This window comes from Setaria viridis, chromosome 4 (genome assembly GCF_005286985.2).
Source record: "Setaria viridis chromosome 4, Setaria_viridis_v4.0, whole genome shotgun sequence".
NCBI lineage: Eukaryota > Viridiplantae > Streptophyta > Magnoliopsida > Poales > Poaceae > Setaria > Setaria viridis.
In genome coordinates, this window is record NC_048266.2 from 1577311 (window position 1) to 1597115 (window position 19805).

The following is a 19805-nucleotide window of genomic DNA, read 5'->3' on the forward strand; positions in this document are numbered from 1 at the left end:
AAAAAAATGGGTTATCACAAGAGTGAGTGATATAGCAGAATGTTCGGCTGCAAATGGCCTATTTCCATATTTTCTAGTGCAATCTAGAAAAGAACTTGTAATCCCACGAGCCTATAGTGGAAGAACATTTGGCTGGCTTGGTCCCATAATTTTCTCCAATTTGGGGTTTTGCATGTTAAATTCAATGTCTATTTAGTTGATGTGTTCCTACTGCTGATGTGTTCCTATTGGAATTTTCTCCAAATAAGTGTGATGCATACGTAGCCCTTCCTGAATAAGTTGGCACCTTAGGCTGATTCAAGTGTTTGCTGAATTTATTCGCTTCCGCTGTCACTAACCTGCTGTGTTAGTGTGCTTATCCCAACAGCATAGTCCCTAAAACTCTACTGAGCAGGAGTATCAAATGTGTATCAATTACAAGACGCTCTTTCCAGTGCATAGCTACAAGACATACACATGAAACAAGAATCACACGTAATTGGACCCAAAACAATGATGAATCAACCAATAGCGTGCCTCAATTCGCTAGTTTTAATCTTTTGTATCTCTCAAAGCGATCATGACCAACAGAGCCCCGACACCATGGCTAGGACGGCAGCCACCAGCAAGCTCTCCACGCACCGCCGCCGCCTCTTCACCTACGAAACAGAGGAGGGAGCTAGTGAGGATTACAAAATTCAAAAGGGGAAGACAAAAGCATTGCTTGTAAAGGAGGGCTAGTATAAATCACAGTGCACTCGTACGTATGCTGCAACACGCAAGCAGCTTTACTAGTGCCATGCATGATTGCTCACTTGATGATCAAATCTACTCTTTTCTTAATCATTTTTTGACTAAAGAGAGGACCATGATCTTAGAGCATGGCATCTTTGTTCCTTTTAGAGCCAAGAACACTAGTGCCAATTGCCATATCAAATCTGTTCCACTTCTAACTTCGCAAACTGATTATATCTTCTTCTACCAAGCTCAACCACCATGGAGATTTAATCAATTATCAGTGCACAAAGCTAATCATGGATTGCGAATTGCAGTTACCTTGTTTGCTGATGCGGCAGACACGGTGTAGAATCCGGTGCCCGGCCCTACGCCGTCGGCGCCGCCGGGTCCTTGCGCCACCACCAGCCCGGCGCCGCCGCCCGTGCCATTGCCGCTCCCGCCCCCGCTGCCCTTCCATCCGCTGATCGTCGGCGCCTTGACGCCGACGTCGTACGCGGGCGTGCCGTCGGGCTTGAACAGCCCGTAGTGCCGCTCCGACGCCGGCCCGGGCTTCTGGTCCTCGTTGAACAGCGCGAACACGTACACCTGCAGCGCCTCGCCGGGCGCCGCCGGGGTGCCCTTCCCCTCCGCCACCATCCGCATCAGGTTGCCGTTGTACCTCGCCGCGTTCTCCGGCGTCGCGCCGGCCTCGTCGTCGTCGCCCTGCGACGGCCACCCCGTCTCCGACACGCGGATCTCCAGGGCCTTGCCGTAGTTTGCCCTGCAGATCGCCGCGCGCACGGCGTCCACCTGCGCGTGCAGCATGTTGCCGTAGCGCAGCCCCGTGGCGGCATCGGACACGCCGGCGTTGGGCTCGAACAGCGCGTAGCTGAGGTCCACCCCGTCCGGGTCCGCCTTGTACGCGAAGTAGGGGTACGCGTTGATGAGGAACGGCGCGCCGTTCTTGGCGAGGAAACCCAGGAGCGGGGACATGTACGGGAGCACGTCGCGCCGGAACGCGGCGGCCGACGGCGGGAACGACGACGACAGCACGCCGAGGGAGTGCGCCGTGGTCACCGCCACGCGGGAGGTCAGGTTGCACGCGGCCAGCGCCGCGTGGAGGGCCTCCATGGCGGGGAGCAACGACCGGAGCATGGTGGTGTCGGTGCCAGTGAGTACCTCGTTGCCGACGGTGACCGCGGTGATCGACGTCGCCGGGACGTGGGGCAGGATGTTGGCGCGGACCCACGCGGAGGCGGCGGATGGGTCCGTGGCAAACCGCGGCACGAGGCGGTCCGGAACGCCGATGGTGAAGTCGGCGCCGGAGCCCGCGAAGGCGCTGAGCACGCGCGCGTCCGCGTCGTAGAGCTTGACCTTGGTGGCGTTGAGCGCGCGGAGGAGCACGGCCGCCGCCTGCGGCGGCGGCAGGTTGTCCGCCACCTGGCCGTAGTTGATCCCCAGCGCCGGGGCGCCAGCCGCCGCGAGAGCCGGTGCGAGGACGGCGAATGCAGCGGCGAGCACGAGCCGGAGCGCCATCGCTTGCGGCGGCTTGCCGGAGCACGGAGGTGGAGTGGAGTGGAGTGGAGTGGGAGCAGAGCAGAGGCCTTTGGCATCGTTGGAAATGGCTGCCATATAAAGCGCGTGCATGTGGACGCCGATGCCAAAATGGCAGGGCTCGCTTTAGCGATAAAGCCTTGCTGTGTTCGCCGTGCTTTGGGGGCGGCGGTGTCGTGTCCACCGGTGTTTGGGTTAGGCTATACCTTTGGCAACGATCGTACAATGCTGCGTACAACAAGAATGTGTTCTCGTGTGGCCGTTTTGGTGCAGGAATCACCATGGTCAGATACAGTTCGAGATGGAGTGATGGACAGATCAAGTATGGAAGCAGTCAGAACGAGACACAGAACGGGATAAAATTGCAGGATCTGCTTACCTTCGTTTTCCATGCCATTTCAGGTGCACTACGAGCCTGCGAGGCAATCATCATTTCTTTCGCATTCAGGTAAACTTGTGTTCCCATGAACAGAAGTCAGAGATCGGGGCTCCTCTAGATTCTAGATTTTTTAGAAGCGGCAGAAAGAAGAATGTTTCTCTTTAGTATATGCTCTTTCCTTCCGCTGGGTGATCATCGGACTATCTGAACAAAGAAACGGCTAAATGATGTTCAGATTGTTGTCACTTACAACCCAAGTCGGCAGGACACAAAATATCGGTCCCAATTTGAACCAGCACTTCGCGTATCTTTCACCACTTTTTCTCCCTGGCCGCTCGGCCTCTGTTTTACAGCTGCATCCGGGCTCCGGCCCATACCATACGAGAGAGAGCCGAAAAGGCAAAGGGAAGCATCTATCTCGAACAGTGGCCACCCCCATCATCACTTTAAAGTGACGGTGCGCATTGCACTTGATGCAGGCCGATCGATCCAGCTCCCTGCAGGTTGCCCCCCGTCCATCTGCCGACCGCCTCGATTCCTCGTGCTGAAGAGGATTCAAAATCATTTATTGCCTAAACTACTCATCAGTTTTTTAATCCGTTTGAACCATGAGGTTAGTTAGAATTAATGTGACAAAATGAGATTCAGTATGCACATTTTTTCTAAAACAATAAATATTCAATATTTTGCATGAACCATTTCAACATTTAAACTAACTATTTCAACATTTTTATGATGTTTCAACATTTTTTGAAAAGGAACTGTTTCAACATTTAGACTAAGTGTTTCAACACTTTTATGCTGTTTCAACATTTAGACTAATTGTTTCAACACTTTTATGCTGTTTCAATATTTAAAAAAAATGTTGAGCCATAATGTTGGCGAAGGCAAAAAAATTGAAGAAAAATATTGGTGTGTGTAAAAAAAATGTGGAGCCATAATGTTGGTAAATGTAAAAAAGTTGAAGAAAAATGTTTGTGCGTATAAAAATATTACTCAACGTTAAGAAATGTTGTTGACAATTAAGCTCGGCTTTAAAGAAACTGTTGACGAATGCCATGAAATGTTGATAAATGTCAAAGAAATGTTAAAGAAAAATATTGGTATATGTAAAAAAGTTAAAGGAAAAATGTTTTTTTTGACCGAAGTCAGCAGGGAAAGTCCCTACATATTTTTCTATAATTTTTTATTCCAAACCCGTTTAATTCGCTCCCACGGGGAGTCGAACCCAGACCTGCTGGGTGCGTGTTCTAGCCACTAGACTAGAGGCCCTTTAATTAAAGAAAAAATGTTGAAAAAGAAAATGTTGGTCAACATATATTCGAAAAATATTAAAAAATAATTTGATTCAAAATATGCTCAAGTGTGGTCTTGTTACGTAGATCTTATCGTAAAATATACAACGGTCTAATCGGAATTTGATTTGAATAGCTGGTTTGGAAACTACGGATTTTTTCTTTAAATGTTCGTTTTGCACAAAAACCGAAGCATATGTCATACGCTTGTTGTCTGTAGCTGGCTTCAACGGGTGAGTAAAAATTTAACAGGCCGGCCGAGATGGTTGATCAATGGGCCGTGAGCAGACCGCGCGATATAATGCTTATTCACCTTCCGGAATACGACGCATAGGAGGCTAAAAAAAAACCCAAAATCTGTTCCAGAAGCAAAATTGGTATGCACCATCGTCAGCATCGAATATTCGGATTCATAGCTTGAACGAAATTTTGTAAAATCCGACATCTTCACCACACACGCGTCCTACGCGGGTTGCCGGTATCTTGTGTGCTCATAATACTTGGGAGATGCGAAGCATTCCTGACGAACCTTGTTTTCTTTACGTTTTTTTGCCTGAAAAGACAGAAGACACACAACTGTATCCTGGCGTAGTGGCGTCCCCAGCGCTACTACCCACAGGTACATTTGCCCTCACGCGAACCTTGTCACGGCATCAGTAGCAGCCTCTCCCACCGTCACGTCTTGAAAAAAGAAAAAGAAAAAGGAAAAGAAAACACACGTCGCATTATCCGGTCATCGGCACCGCAGCAACAACCGGCACAGGAAATGTGAGGAGAGGAGCCACGTCGTCGTCTCGCAAAGCTCACGTTGCCCGGCCGCCCATGCATGGTGGGGACGGCTCCTCGCTCACATTTCCCATGCAGGGACACCGTTCTGGAAGCCATCCGCTGGTACAGCACGAGCCACCCAGGAGCGCGCTACCGTGCGAGCGATCAGCAGGCAACGCTGGAAAACCAAAAGCGTCGTAGCAGCTAGAGGCGGCGGCGGCCCTCGGCGGCCGTGCACGCCACGCACACGCAGGACGAGCCGAAAGCCGGCGCATGCAATGCAAGCCGCGGGCGATGCGGCCAAATGCTACGAGCCAGCGAGGGAGAGCGCGGAGACGAAAGCGCCCAGCGACTCAACAAGCCCCCATAGCGTTAGGTGCGCGGGCCTTTGGCCGGGGGCGCTGCCGTGCGGGTCAGCCCCCAGCCCAGCCGTGCAGCGCGTGGGATGGCCTGGCGGCCTGGGACACGACGACGCGGTGCACGGCACGGGGAGCGGATCCAGCGGCGGGAGAGCGTGGCCAGGAGGGCGCGAGAGCAGCGCGCGGGTCACGCAACGCCAATACAAATACCCCGACCCGATCCCCCCCGGCACCCACCCATCGCAATCGCAAACACATCACTCCACACCACCACCAAGGGTTTGAAGAAGAGGAAGAACTAAACCACTGCAAGCCAGTGACGGATCGACGACGACACGCCCACCCCGGGCTCCCTGCTCATCCATCCGTCAGGTACGCCGCACTCCCTGCTCGACCGAATCCTGGGCTTTCATTTCCCGTACCAGTTCCTGAATTCAGACATGTGTTTGAGTTGTTCATGTGGTAAATGTCTAGAGATTGGGTCATCAGATCCTTAACTTGTGTGGTCGTACATATTTCCGTTTCGGTCGGTAGGAAGTGCAAGTGCATGCCTCTAGTTTACATCAAGTTTTTTTTTTTCCTTTTTCGATCCAGTTCGTTTGCCTGTTTCGTATTCTGTCTGAAATCTGAGTCCATGCCGATGTATAGGAAGTGGATGCCTTTAGTTTAGATCAAGGTTTCTAGATCCAGTATGTTTTTGTGCTTCGTGTTCTGTCTGAATCTAGCAAGGCCTCTGTTGGAGTGGATTAAGTTAGGTTAATTTTGTTTCATGGAAACTGTTTAGTACAACTCATGTTCCTCATTTCGATGCATGCAACCACACACTACTGGAAATATAAAATCTTCAGTTCGTACTCACAAGTCAGAAGCACCCCCGGATAATCCGAATCTGACCTCCAGTGGTAACTGTAGCACAAGTCCACACTTAGATCCGTCCGGAGGGATAATAAATCTGTAATTACTTTTTGACTTGTTGTAAATATATTTGTCATTTTCATGCAGTCAAATCCAAATTTAAATCACCTGAATCACCCATGGTTCAAACATCGAACCCACTGTTTGTTACTGATGACTCAGAAAGTGCATCCACCTTTCCACCGCAGCTAGCTAGCCCTCCACGCTGGTCACCGGCATGGCGGCTCTGGCCACTTCCCAGCTCGCCACCACCCGCGCCGGCTTCGGCCTCGGCGACGCCTCCTCCTCCATGTTCCGCCCCGGCGTCCAGGGCCTCAGCAGGGGCTCCCGGGCCTCCTCCCCGGCGGCCACGCTCAGCGTGCGGACCAGCGCGCGCGCCGCGCCCAGGCAGCAGCACCGCCGGGCGCAGCGCGGCGCCAGGTTCCCCTCCCTCGTCGTCTGCGCCACCGGCGCCGGCATGAACGTCGTCTTCGTCGGCGCCGAGATGGCGCCTTGGAGCAAGACCGGCGGACTCGGCGACGTCCTCGGCGGCCTCCCGCCGGCCATGGCCGTAAGTCCCATCGATCGATCATCTCTTCCCTTCTCGTGTCGTGGACTCAAAGCTCATCGTGTCTTGTTGTCGGATGTACGTGATGACGTGCATCGTGTCATTGGTGCATGCGTGTGTCACGTGTGTGACGTGCACGTGTGTTGACTTGTGCAGGCGAATGGGCACCGGGTCATGGTCATCTCCCCCCGCTACGACCAGTACAAGGACGCCTGGGACACCAGCGTCGTCTCCGAGGTACTTGACTGCTCACACCTTCAGAAGAGAATGAAACTGTCCATCTCTCGCTGACATAAGATCTGAACGTTTGTTGTGCGTCTCCATGCAGATCAAGGTGGGAGACAGGTACGAGAGGGTGAGGTTCTTCCACTGCTACAAGCGCGGAGTCGACCGCGTGTTCATCGACCACCCGTCCTTCCTGGAGAGGGTGAGATTTCACTCATCGTCCCTTGCTGTTGTTGTTGTTTCTGACCATGGCAGGTGAAAAGAAATACTACCATCCGATTGGCAGTTTCAGTGAACCTTTTTCTTTTGGACGGTGATTTCTTTCAGGTTTGGGGAAAGACTGGTGAGAAGATCTACGGGCCAGACGCTGGAGTGGATTACAAGGACAACCAGCTGCGTTTCAGCCTTCTTTGCCAGGTCAATCACTAGCGATTGTAATACTGAATTCGGATCGGTCTGTATGTACTGCCATTTTTGTTGTGCTAACTCTTGGAAATGTTCGAATGAACGCTACTGAATGAATGCAGGCAGCACTTGAAGCTCCTAGGATTCTGAGCCTCAACAACAACCCGTACTTCTCAGGACCGTACGGTAAGAACATAGTAGTAGTTGTGTGCTCTCTGATCTGCATAAACTTGATAGTTCTGCACCAAGAATGGTCCATCAGAATTTCACACCGATTACTCTGCATTCATCCAGGGGAGGACGTCGTGTTCGTCTGCAACGACTGGCACACCGGCCCTCTGTCGAGCTACCTCAAGAGCAACTACCAGTCCAACGGCATCTACAGAAACGCCAAGGTTCAGTTCTTCTCTTGGAATCGTTTGATGTTCGTGTACACCATTTCGTTCTGAAACTGACCGTCTGCCCCCTTCACGTCCTAGACCGCTTTCTGCATCCACAACATCTCCTACCAGGGCCGGTTCGCATTCTCGGACTACCCGGAGCTGAACCTCCCTGAGAGATTCAGATCATCCTTCGATTTCATCGATGGGTACGTGCAGACTTGCAATCTTTCTTTCAACTGTTTTTCATCATATCGATACTGTTGGGGTCGATATAAGTTGACGTGATCAATACATAGCTCACTGTCCACTCTGGTTTTGCAGCTACGAGAAGCCTGTGGAGGGCAGGAAGATCAACTGGATGAAGGCCGGGATCATCGAAGCCGACAGGGTCCTGACCGTGAGCCCCTACTACGCCGAGGAGCTCATCTCCGGCATCGCCAGGGGCTGCGAGCTCGACAACATCATGCGCCTCACCGGCATCACCGGTATCGTCAACGGCATGGACGTCAGCGAGTGGGACCCCAGCAAGGACAAGTACATCGCCACCAAGTACGACGTGTCAACGGTGAGCTCGCGCCAAATTATCTGTTTGAATTGTTGTGCATGTTCAGTGCGTCAGACGACAGACCCTGACAAGGTGGCATGACCCACCATTTTCAGGCCATTGCGGCCAAGGCGCTCAACAAGGAGGCGCTGCAGGCCGCGGCCGGGCTGCCGGTGGACCGGAAGATCCCGCTGGTGGCGTTCGTCGGCAGGCTGGAGGAGCAGAAGGGCCCCGACGTCATGGCTGCCGCCATCCCGCAGCTCATGGAGGAGGATGTCCAGATCGTCCTTCTGGTACGTAGCTACTACAGCTTTACATCCGAGTGCTGTGGCTATACATTCAGATTTCAGAGCAGTGTGGCTGATTTGATTTGATCACGGTGAACAATGAATGGTGCAGGGCACTGGGAAGAAGAAGTTCGAGCGCATGCTGATGAGCGCGGAGGAGAAGTACCCCGACAAGGTGCGCGCCGTGGTGAAGTTCAACGCGGCGCTGGCGCACCACATCATGGCCGGCGCCGACCTGCTCGCCGTCACCAGCCGCTTCGAGCCCTGCGGCCTCATCCAGCTGCAGGGGATGCGATACGGCACGGTACTTTCACTACTACTGCTGCGCGCAAATCCCCCTACTGAACTCTTTCTTGCCTTGCCAATGGCATCCTGAAAACGATGGACCGTGCCTCGACTGATCGATCTCTTGCAATTGCTCTTGCAGCCCTGCGTGTGCGCGTCCACCGGCGGGCTCGTCGACACCGTCATCGAAGGCAAGACCGGATTCCACATGGGCCGCCTCAGCGTCGACGTAAGGCTCTTTCTTTTGTTTTCTTATTGGTTGCAATTGAAGATTCAGCGTCGACGTAGGGCTCTTTCTTTTGTTTGTTGCAATTGTAGATTCAGGTAACTTCTTCTGTGTATCAATGGTGTAACTAAACCAACGCCTCCTTCCCAGTGTAAGGTCGTGGAGCCGGCCGACGTGCAGAAGGTGGCGAGCACCCTGAAGCGCGCCATCAAGGTCGTCGGCACGCCGGCGTACGAGGAGATGGTCAGGAACTGCATGATCCAGGACCTCTCCTGGAAGGTACGTTACGTCAGAGCAGAACAATTAAGCAAAACATCTGCAGCTTAGACGATCACATTTGTATGCTCGTGTTGGTGATGGTGTTTTGACTGACAATGCTGCATCTGTACGCGTACGTGCAGGGCCCTGCCAAGAACTGGGAGAACGTTCTGCTGAGCCTGGGCGTCGCCGGCAGCCAGCCGGGGATCGAAGGCGAGGAGATCGCGCCGCTCGCCAAGGAGAACGTGGCCGCTCCCTGAAGGCGGCCAAGATGATCCAGTGAACACCTACATAGTATATAGTTGCTTGTGGTAGTGTATTGTAGTGGCCAGCGGCATATATGACCTAATAAGTATGAACTATATATATACACTATATATTGCGAGTAAATAAAAGGATATATTAGTATAATCTCTGCTGCTGTTCTGTGTGCTCTCTGTGTGATTACTGAGGAGTGAGTGACCATCAGAATTCAGAAGTGGATCGGAGCAACTTGGACAGCGTTGTTTGCAAGAATGACTGAATACTGATGAGGGCACCTTTTTGTTTTTGCCTACCCATTATTCCCATCGATCCAACGAGCACGTAGCAACGTTTCGCCGCGCCCCTTCACTGCGCCTCCTTGCCTCCTCAAAATTCGCGGCGCCTCGTCGGCGTCCTCGCCTCCCCAAATCCACCGACCTCCTCTCCAATTGCACGGAGCAAACAGCCTGTCACCAAGCTGCCGGCCGCTGGCATGCAGCCGGGGAGATGAGAGCGTCGAGTCTTCAACGCCCGATCGCCCAATTGCCTGCGATGTCTAACTGCCCGAGCCGCAAGTCTCCGTCGTCACTCCGGCAGGCAATCAGCGATCAAACCGTCGAGGCAAGGTGAATCACTTTGCAAAGTCATTATCGTGTAGCTACTAGCTAGTAGCCTATAAACTGTAGTACGTATTCTAGTTCTAGTCGCTGATTTCACAGTTATTTTTTAAGGATGATCATGATACTTAAGAGGAAGACACTTGTTTTTTTTACAAGAAGAAAGACAGTATGGCTGATTTTCTTGCTATATATCCATACATATAAATATATAATAATTGAAATTTCTACTGTACTAGACGTGCATTTTGATTGTTTGCCCCCCTCTTGGCCTCGCCCATGAGTTGCTTGCTTTTTCTTGCTGTCTTATATCTGCTACCCGAAATAATGTCAACGGAGGGGACTATTACAAGTATTCACTTGTTTTTCTTGTTACTGTTGGGAGACTTGATTAGAGAGAACTATAGTTCATTTCAAGACAGACCTTGAATCGAGGTTGGAATAATTTTTTTTAATAAAAAAGATGTTTCTAAATAGTCTCATGTTCTTGTTTTTAAAAATAAAATAGAAATATATCCAACCTCTGCGATCAACACACACAGCCAAGTTTTTACAAAATCTTTAGCTCAATTGCTGATAAAAAATAAAAAGAGAAAGAGTACATAAAAGAGAAAATAAAATAAGCAATGTTTAATATTGCTTATCCATCCATTCTTAATGAAAAAATTTCAAAGCCTCGATCGCTCTGCTATGGAACGGACGGTCCCCCCTATGTCCTCACGCCATGGCAATAAATTGCGATCAACATGTTCCCCCAAAAGTAACCTCCAAAGCACTGAATGAAGATCACCCACGAGCAGCCGAGAACGAAATTGTGGATGCTGAAACACCATATGGATCTCCACGACAAAGCCTTCAAGAAAAACACGACGCCAATGACGCCATCATTGTCGGCCCAAGTATTGGTATATATGAGTAGTATAGACGATATAAGGGTATTATGGGGAAATAATGTTGGCTTAACTATCACCTCATCTTATTCATAAATTGGAATCTCAATCATTTCATTTGAATATTGGAATCACAAGCATTTCATTAGAAATTAGAAATTGGAATCTCATTATTTTCCTCTCCCAGTCACCTCTCTTCCTCTCACACTCCTAGTCACCTCTCGTCATCTGGCGGCGGCGCGTCCCGGCGGGGCCGCCGGGGGGACGGCGAGCGGTGATGTGTGGGCCCACGGGAGCGGCGGGGAGGGTGGGTAAACGGCCTCGTGCGAGCCTCACAGCGGCGAGGACGGCGGCTAAACGGCGGCGCGCAGGCCCACGCGAGCCACCGGAGGGGAGGACGGGTCCGCATGAGCAGCAGGCCCGCGCGAGCCACCGGAGGGGAGGGCGGATCCGCGTGAGCAGCAGGCCTGCGCGAGCCACCGGAGGGGAGGGCGGATCCTTTGCGCAGCGAGCCGCGAGCGGAGGTAAGAAATTTAACACTAACATTTCATTTATCTTCCTTCATGTAGGTTGGCCTTTGGCTGCGCCTATCCTGCTATGAATGCTACAAGACTGTAGAACTGAACAAACCGGAGATTGAGCAGCTCATATTTTGGTGTCTTGGTGTGCCTGTAAAGCTAGTGAACTAAGCAGACGTTCAACTAAGAAAATTTCCATAGTGTTTCTTCAAGTCCTTGGGTTTCCTTCAAAAAGGAATCTCATTCTGTTAATTTAAATATGATTATTTGATATATGCTCTTTCATTGCAGGCAACTACATACATTTATGGGACTTTCTTTAGGTCATATATTTCTCTTCTTGTTTGTTATTAAAAACGGGCTCGAGATTGTGATAGAGAAGGTTTATACAACCGGCTAGCTAGTGGGTGGTCACGTCTAAACAGACAATTACTCGCGAGAAATAAAAAGCGCTAAGTCCTTTAATACAGCCGCATTCTTTAATAAAGCTAGCCGGTGAGTGGTCACATCTAAACAGACAATTGCCAATTGCTCTTTCTTTAATACAGCTGCATTTCTTTGACCATCTTGGCATACTAGGTCTTGTTTAGTTGCCCACCTTTGGGCAACCAAAATTACTGTAGCAACACTGTAGCGTTTCGTTTGTATTTGTGAATTATTGTCCAAATATTGACTAATTAGGCTCAAAAGATTCGTATCGCAAAGTACAACAAAACTGTGCAATTAGTTTTTGATTTCGTCTACATTCAGTACTCCATACAGTACCGCAAGTTTGATGTGATAGGGAATCTTCTTTTTGCATAGTGTTAAAGTTAGGATTTTGGAGTGAACTAAACATGGCCCTAGTGTGGAACAGGTGCCTTCTCTGGCACTTCGTGTTTCTCATATAAACTCCTAAAGCTGCAGCAGGGCCAACATGAAAAGCATCATGCGCCTTCCACTGCTTTCTCTGTTTCTTATTTTGCTACTAGTAACCACCAAAACCACAACAGCAAGCGGGTGCATTGGAAATGAAAGGAATGCGCTATTCGACTTGAAGGCCACCCTGAAGGACCATCAGGGCGTACTTTCATCATGGAGGGGTCTAAATTGTTGCAGCTGGTATGGCACAACATGTGACAACAAGACTGGGCATATCATCAAGCTCGACCTCCACAACAGCAACTTCAGCGAAGAGTATGCTCTTACAGGTGACATCAGCCCATCATTGGTTAATTTGACTCATCTAGAGTACCTTGATCTTAGTCGGAATGATTTTGGTGGTGGAAGTATTCCTGAGTTCATTGGATCGTTCAAGAACCTTAGGCATCTTGACTTGTCTTTTGCTGGCTTTGGTGGGAAAATTCCTCCTCACCTTGGAAACTTGTCGAAGCTGAATTATCTTGATATAAGCTTTCCTCATCGCAGCTTCACTTCCAGTAGCTCTGTGGACAACCTTCTGTGGCTCTCTGGCCTTTCTTCACTGGCCTACCTTGGCATGTCATCGTGGAACTTTTCTGCTGCTTCAGACTGGCTTGAGTCATTGAACATGCTTGCTTTCCTTGAGGAGCTTTATTTGTCTTCTACTCATCTTCCACCCACCGACCTGAACTCTCTATCACAATCTAACTTCACGTTTCTCAATAAAGTTGATCTGTCAGGCAACTACCTCAATTCTACCTTCCCACATTGGTTAACAAACATAACAACTATGACACGCATTGAGTTGTCCAACACTGGACTTCATGGGTCGATTCCTGAAGCTGTAGGAAATTTAACTGCCCTTGAATATGTTTATCTGTCCGAGAACAGTTTGGAAGGAGCAATTCCAACATCAATAGGCAAACTTTGCAACTTGCAGGTCCTAGATTTGTTCTCAAACACTCTTGTTGGTGATATGGACAACCTGGGGAAAGCTATGGCCAGGTGCATGAAGCAACTAGGAACCATCTACTTGGGGAATAACAATCTATCTGGAAGTCTAACTGGATGGCTTGGGTCCTTGAAGACGCTCTTCAGAATCAACCTCAGCAACAACTCACTATCAGGTCCTGTACCTTCCGATATCGGTCAGCTCACAAACTTAAATGAGCTGGATATTTCTTACGATTCTCTGCAAGGCGTCCTGTATGAAGAACACCTAGCCAATCTATCCGCGTTAATTGTGCTTGATCTATCCTCTAATCTTTTGAGGATTTCTGTACGCACAGACTGGGTGCCACCTTTTCAGCTGTATATACTCCGATTACGTTCTTGCCCACTAAAATCGGGAGTGCCGCAGTGGTTCCGGACACAGACTAGTATTTCAAAAATAGATTTGCACAACACGGGAACTGTAGGCACTTTGCCTGATTGGACTTGGACTTCTCTGACGTCTCTGACTGACTTGGATCTCTCCAACAACCAGCTCACAGGCACTCTTCCAGCCTCTATGGTACACATGGAGTCACTTAGATTCTTGGGGCTTGGTTCTAACCATTTAGAAGGTCAGATTCCTGATATGCCAACAAGTCTTCAAGTGCTGGATCTCTCTAACAATTCTTTCACTGGGCCGTTGCCATACCATTTAGGAGGTAGCGGATTGCAATTTGTTTCCTTGTCGAACAATCATCTGAACGGAAGCATACCTGTGTATTTCTGCGACATGGAGTTGCTGTCAGGAATAGATCTATCAAACAACAACTTATCAGGTCAACTTCCTAACTGCTGGAAGCAGAACACACGCCTATTTGTGCTGGACTTCTCGAAAAACAACCTTGAAGGAGAAATTCCATCGAGCATAGGCTCTCTTATTTCACTTGGCTCTTTGCATTTAAACAAGAACATGCTCTCTGGGGTGTTGCCCTTCTCTCTAAGCTCATGTAACTCTTTGATTTTACTTGATCTTGGAGAGAACCATTTCGAGGGAACCATACCTACATGGATAGGGAGTAATATGCATTTACTTGTTATCCTCAGGTTGAGATCATATCAGTTCTCCGGAAATATTCCTGATGGATTATCACAACTTCAACACCTTCAAGTTCTGGATCTTGCCAATAACAAGCTTTCTGGGCCCCTGCCGCGAAATATTGGGAATTTCACTATGATGGCTTCACAACGATCAGCGCGTATTACATCGTTAATGTTTCAAGGCAGAGGAGATGGAATATTATACTCTGGGATTATTGTATATTACAATGCGAGCTTATACATTACAACCAAAGGAGATGAAAGATTATACTCTGGGATTCTTTACTTGATGAAGAGCATTGACCTTTCTGATAATGCTCTAACCGGAGAAATTCCTGTTGAATTTGGAGCTCTTGCGCAACTCAAGAACCTGAATCTGTCAAGAAATCGTCTTAGTGGACGTATTCCAGAGAGAATTGGCAGTATGGATTCATTAGAGTCCCTTGATATCTCATGGAACCATCTCTCTGGTGCGATTCCTCAGAGCATGGCATCATTGCACTCGCTAAGCCACCTGAACATGTCCTACAACAATCTTTCCGGGAAGATACCTCAAGGTTCTCAACTTCAAACTCTCGGTGATGAAGATCCATACATATATGCTGGCAACAAATACCTCTGCAGTCCTCTTGTTTCTGAGAGCTGTTATGAACACAAGCTAAACCCAATATACAATGACGAAGACACACATGTCCATGATGTATTGTTGTATGTATTTTCAGGACTTGGTTTTGGACTTGGATTCTCAGCTATATGGTGGCTACTTATATTCAGCGAGGCAGTAAGAAAGTTGTACTTCCAGTCTATCGACTCCGTATGTGAGAAATTTTTTGTCCGGATGATCCTACTGAAGATAAATGTGAGCAGCATATTAATGGACAGAAATCGGAATCCAGTCAGTTGAAGCTGTAGAGGTAGAAAGGGATCCAGAAATTATTTGCAGATCCTGTACAGCTGCTATGACTAAGCGAGAATGTGCATGGTACCATCAGGCTGGAACTTGAGATTTGAGAACACCAATGCAGTGTACAATGTGTAACTTTTTGTCTCAATCTTTGCATGTAGTCTTCAGTATTGTTATTGCCCATTTGTTGAAACTGGCGCATGCCTGAATGATAGATGCTGCACACATAGCAATATTAGTAGTGCTCGATGCTTTCTAATAGAAATTCTGTCCATGGTTAACATGGGCTCTCAGTTGCCGGCAGCAGTTAGGGATCGTTTAGTTGCTTGTGATAATGTGACACCGTAATAAGCTTTATGAACTAGTAGTTGCTTGCGTGTGGATTCAAGTACATCAAAGGATTGTTGTAGTAGTATAACCTCTGCTGTTCTGCGTGGTTGTTGCTATCCGATGCTAACGCTCCGTTTGGTAGGGCTTCTTAAAGTTTTTCTCCACCAGTTTTTGGTGAAACCCTACCAAAGGGGTAATTTCAAAACAGCTCCACCACCAAAATTAAAGGAGCAATTTCAAAACGGCTCTACCACCGAAGCCGGGGAGGGTGGGTAAACAGCCTTGTGCGAGCCTCATAGGAGCGGCAAGGATGGCGGCTAAACGGCGGCGCGCAGGCCCACGCGAGCCACCGGAGGGGAGGGCGGATCCGCATGAGCAGCAGGCCTGCGCGAGCCACCGGAGGGGAGGGCGGATCCTCTGAGCAGCGAGCCGCGAGCGGAGATAAGAAATTTAACACTAACATTTCATTTATCTTCCTTCGTGTAGGTTGGCCTTTGGCTGCGCCTATCCTGCCTATGAATGCTACAAGACTGTAGAACTGAACAAACCGGAGATTGAGCAGCTCATATTTTAGTGTCTTGGTGTCAGTATTGGTAAGGTGGTTTAACAATTTCTGTGTTCACAACATTGGCTTCCATAAGCAATCTGCCAAATACAGTTTTGTTTCCTCTGTCTAGGATTTTAGTTGCCTGCTGACTGTTTCGGAGAGATTCGGAGATTTTACAATATCATGGTGAGACTGCTTAAGGTTGTGATTTCCTTCAGTTTTTTTTATGAGTCCCTAACATTATTTGCACTCATGTTGAAGGCTACCTTACAGATGTTTAGTACATAGGATTGATATATGCTCTTTCATTGCAGGGAACTACGGACATTTATGGGACTTTCTTTAGGCCATATATTTCTCAGCATGAGAATGAAATCAATCGCAATCTGCTTGAGTTGAGAGCTCGAGCCACCACCGATACGGCTGTCCTTTATTTCCATAAGGCTGCTTCTGTAGGACAGAATACTTTCTTTGATGTTTTGAAATATGTCGTCGCAGACCAGTCACCTCACCAGGTGCGGATCAAACGCACTATTATGCTCTTTCTGTAAAATTTGACCATTGAATCAATATATAGCCTGGTTTGGTTCCATTTGCTTATTTTTAAACAAGTATCACATCAATGTTTAGATACTAATTAGGAGTATTAAACGTAGACTATTTACAAAATCCATTACATAAGTGGAGGCTAAACGGCGAGACGAATCTATTAAGCCTAATTAGTTCATGATTTGACAATGTGTTGCTACAGTAAACATTTGCTAATGATGGATTAATTAGGCTTAATAGGTTCGTCTCGCTGTTTAGCCTCCACTTATGTAATAGGTTTTATAAATAGCCTACGTTTAATACTACTAATTAGTATCTAAACATTGATGTAACACTTGCTTAAAAATAAGCAAAGGGAACCAAACGCCCCCTATGTTTTCCCAGACTACTGTTCTCTGAGGCAAATTTGACAATGTTGTTATACTAGTTTCTTAGGTACATTGTGTCAAGATGCATTCACTACTACTGCCAAACGTTATAATTTAAGTATCATATGCAGAGGTATTTTCAGAATCTTTAGTTGCTAGATAAATAATCAATATTAAATAGCTTTGTACTAGGTCCTGAAAACCAGTTTTGAACTAAACGTTTATTTCTTCTCAGGTACCTCGACGGATGAGTTTCTACCGGAAACCTCCACTAGGTCCTGAAAACCAGTTTTGAACTAAACGTTTATTTCTTCTCAGGTACCTCGACGGATGAGTTTCTACCGGAAACCTCCGATACAGAATCGACCTATGTCAGTAAATCATTGTCGGCTTCAGTGACTGGGAGCCTCTTTGGCTAGTGCCTGGAAGGGTGACTCCTTGGTAGTCATGGTGTAATTATTGTACATATGCAACAAGATATGGCTTTCTGTAAGAGTACAGTACGTGTTCATAAATTGTTTCACTGAAGTACTGCATATATGATTCATGCACATGTTGTCATTAGCAATTATTCCCTTTGCGAATGATTCTCACTTCATATGCGCAGAACAGTACTTGACACACTAGCTAATATCTAATCATTAAGCAAAATACATCATGTAGTGAACTTAATTTGTCAGACAAAAAAAAATCGTGAAATGAGCTCTGAAATCGATTTGCAGTACTGCTTGTCCACGCTAGCATGGAATTTCTCCTGACTGGATACAAAAATCTGCCGCATGGCAATAAAGAAATTAGTAATAAATGCAGATTAGCTTACAGATATAGAGAAATGCACTAATAACTCAGATTTTCTCACGTACCTTCTCCCTGTCTCTGTTGTGGACCTTATTCAGCTTCATCAATTATTTGGGCACGTAACTCCTTCTCCCTCTGTTCTTTTTACTCAAGTTCTAAACCATTTCGCCTGAGAGCATGAGTGATTAAAACATGAGTGACAGTAAACAAACCAAAATAATTAAGGACCTGTTTGGATCCATGAGCTAAATTTTAGTTCTGCACTTTTAGTTCAAAATTTAGCTCTTGGGATCCAAGCAGGTGGGCAAAAAGGGCAAAGAACTAAACTTTAGACTAAAAATTTTAGCCTCCAAATAGACCCTAAAAGGGGCTAAAAGTGCTCTGGATGCCACTTTCCTCTCCTTACCCCTTCTCTCTCCTCCCCGCACTCTCTCTCTCTGTGCACTCTCTCTCCCTCCCCGCAAGCTCCGCCCAGCCCCGCCTCCTTCGCCGCCCGCCGCCTCACCTCGCCTCGCCGGCCCCGCCGCCTCCGCTTGGCCCCACGGCGACGCCACCTCCTCCTCCGCCTCCGCCTTGCCCCCGCCGCCGCCGGCCACCTCCGCCTCCGCCTTGCCCCCGCCGCCGCCGGCCACCTCCGCCTCCGCCTCCACCTCGCCCCCGCTACCCCTCCTCCTCCGCCTCTGCCTTGTCCCCGCCGCCGCCGGCCACCTCCTTCTCCTTCTCCGCCTCGCCCCCACCGCCACCTCCTTCTCCGCCTCCGCCTCGCCCCCACCGCCACCTCCTCCGCCACCGCCTCAACCCCGCCGCCGCCGGCCTCGATGCCGCCAGCCGCCAGATCTGGGGGCCGCGGCCACCGGCAAGAGGGAGGATGGGAAGGGAGGCCGCCGTGGTGGCACTGTACTCCCTCCACGTCTCGGTTGACGGCGAGCTCGTGTTGGCCATCGGTGACGCCGCGCGGCCGCCCGCGTCCGGGGGGCTCCTCCCTCGCCGTCGAGGACTCCACCATGTGGGTCGCCATCGACAGCAAGAAGGCACTCCAGGTGCGCCTCCCCTCTCGCCCGAAGTCTCCTCCGCCGCCGCCGCCGCAGTCTCTGGGCAGCGGCACCTCCATCCCCTTCGCGCCCTTCTCCCGCTCCGACAAGCTGGGCCACATCGCCGACTGGACGCGCAATCCCGCGGGCCCTACCGCCTTTGCCGCGGCCTCTCGCGACTCCGTCTTCGACTTCACCTCCGCCCTCTCCATGTGCTACCAGCGTCGCGCTGGATCCGGGAGGCGGGAGCAGACCCGTGTGCTCCCGGTGCCGCGTTGGAGGAGCTGGCGGGCACCGTGGCAGCGCTCCCGGTGCCCTCCGCCGCCACGGCCATCTCCGCGGTGGCGGCACTGCTCGACTCCGCCGGCGGGGACCTCCTCTCGTCCTCCCGTGAGCGCGCCGTCTCCGTTCTCGCCGCCTTCGCGTCCGGGGAGAGTTGGCGGTGTGGGACATCGGCTTCTTTGCACAGGTCCCTAGCATAGCGGCAGCGGTCCGCTTCCCCTGTTCTTGGCAGCGCAAGCTGCCGATGGATGGTGGCGTGGGGGAGAGTGGCGGAGGTACCAGCGCTGGAGCCGGTCCATGCGAGCGACGCTGGTGCCCGTCCCTACAGGCTGCCTGCAGCGGAGCCGCGGAGGAAGCCAGGAAATCTCCGGCGTGTTCACTCCATCGGTGACATCGCTTCGCAAATAGCCCAGCCTGTACGTGGTGCCGTCGATATTGCTCGTCTGCAGGTACGTCAAGGGAGGGGCAGTGCAAGAAACGAGCCAGAGAGCGGGCGGTGCAGCGAGCAAGAGCACAAGCACAAAGAGGTTAATTAATGAGGGGCAAATCAGTCATTGTTTGAAGGAAGATTAAATTTTAGCCTATGGATCCAAACACCCTAGGACTAAAGTTTAGGAGCTAAAGTTTAGCTCATGAACTAGTGATCCAAATACCACCTAAGGAAGATAAAA

At 49.6% G+C, this 19805-nt stretch overlaps 3 protein-coding genes across 4 annotated transcripts; 2 read left to right on the top strand and 1 right to left on the bottom strand.

Annotated features, from left to right (window-relative positions):
- Window positions 1-293: 293 nt before the first annotated feature.
- On the bottom strand, window positions 294-2475 carry LOC117853904 (glucan endo-1,3-beta-glucosidase 14). The gene is made up of 2 exons (XM_034736184.2): window positions 1036-2475; window positions 294-638 (listed from the first exon to the last, which is right to left on the bottom strand). Exons 1-2 carry the CDS (start codon window positions 2341-2343, stop codon window positions 558-560), a joined length of 1389 nt encoding a protein of 462 aa, XP_034592075.1. The 5' UTR covers window positions 2344-2475; the 3' UTR covers window positions 294-557.
- A 2812-nt stretch (window positions 2476-5287) lies between these two features.
- Window positions 5288-9728, top strand: LOC117853299 (granule-bound starch synthase 1, chloroplastic/amyloplastic). The gene is made up of 14 exons (XM_034735693.2): window positions 5288-5423; window positions 6155-6516; window positions 6670-6750; window positions 6842-6940; window positions 7066-7155; window positions 7266-7329; window positions 7438-7538; window positions 7623-7732; window positions 7848-8091; window positions 8187-8363; window positions 8470-8661; window positions 8785-8871; window positions 9019-9147; window positions 9270-9728. The coding sequence occupies exons 2-14, from the start codon at window positions 6184-6186 to the stop codon at window positions 9384-9386; spliced, it is 1824 nt and encodes a 607-aa protein (XP_034591584.1). The 5' UTR covers window positions 5288-5423; window positions 6155-6183; the 3' UTR covers window positions 9387-9728.
- Window positions 9729-12286: 2558 nt separating this feature from the next.
- LOC140222435 (uncharacterized) lies at window positions 12287-15610 on the top strand. Of its 2 annotated transcripts, none has more exons than XM_072292998.1 (2): window positions 12287-12570; window positions 14332-15610. In XM_072292998.1, the coding sequence occupies exons 1-2, from the start codon at window positions 12311-12313 to the stop codon at window positions 15227-15229; spliced, it is 1158 nt and encodes a 385-aa protein (XP_072149099.1). In that variant the 5' UTR covers window positions 12287-12310; the 3' UTR covers window positions 15230-15610. The 2 variants fall into 2 exon arrangements, 1 of the variants encoding a protein (XP_072149099.1); XR_011897967.1 differs by having other exon boundaries at window positions 12445-12584; window positions 14332-14468.
- The last annotated feature ends 4195 nt before the right edge of the window (window positions 15611-19805 follow it).

Excerpts from the sequence above, each read along its gene's own strand:
- LOC117853904 (XM_034736184.2), bottom strand. The coding sequence starts at position 2,343 with ATGCACGCGCTTTATATGGCAGCCATTTCCAACGATGCCAAAGGCCTC. Across the intron at positions 639-1,035 it reads CTGCCGCATCAGCAAACAAG|GTGAAGAGGCGGCGGCGGTG; the intron begins GTAACTGCAATT and ends TCTGTTTCGTAG.
- LOC117853299 (XM_034735693.2), top strand. The coding sequence starts at position 6,184 with ATGGCGGCTCTGGCCACTTCCCAGCTCGCCACCACCCGCGCCGGCTTC. Across the intron at positions 7,156-7,265 it reads GTTTCAGCCTTCTTTGCCAG|GCAGCACTTGAAGCTCCTAG; the intron begins GTCAATCACTAG and ends GAATGAATGCAG. Across the intron at positions 9,148-9,269 it reads TCCAGGACCTCTCCTGGAAG|GGCCCTGCCAAGAACTGGGA; the intron begins GTACGTTACGTC and ends GCGTACGTGCAG.
- LOC140222435 (XM_072292998.1), top strand. The coding sequence starts at position 12,311 with ATGAAAAGCATCATGCGCCTTCCACTGCTTTCTCTGTTTCTTATTTTG. Across the intron at positions 12,571-14,331 it reads AACAGCAACTTCAGCGAAGA|GTTGAGATCATATCAGTTCT; the intron begins GTATGCTCTTAC and ends TGTTATCCTCAG.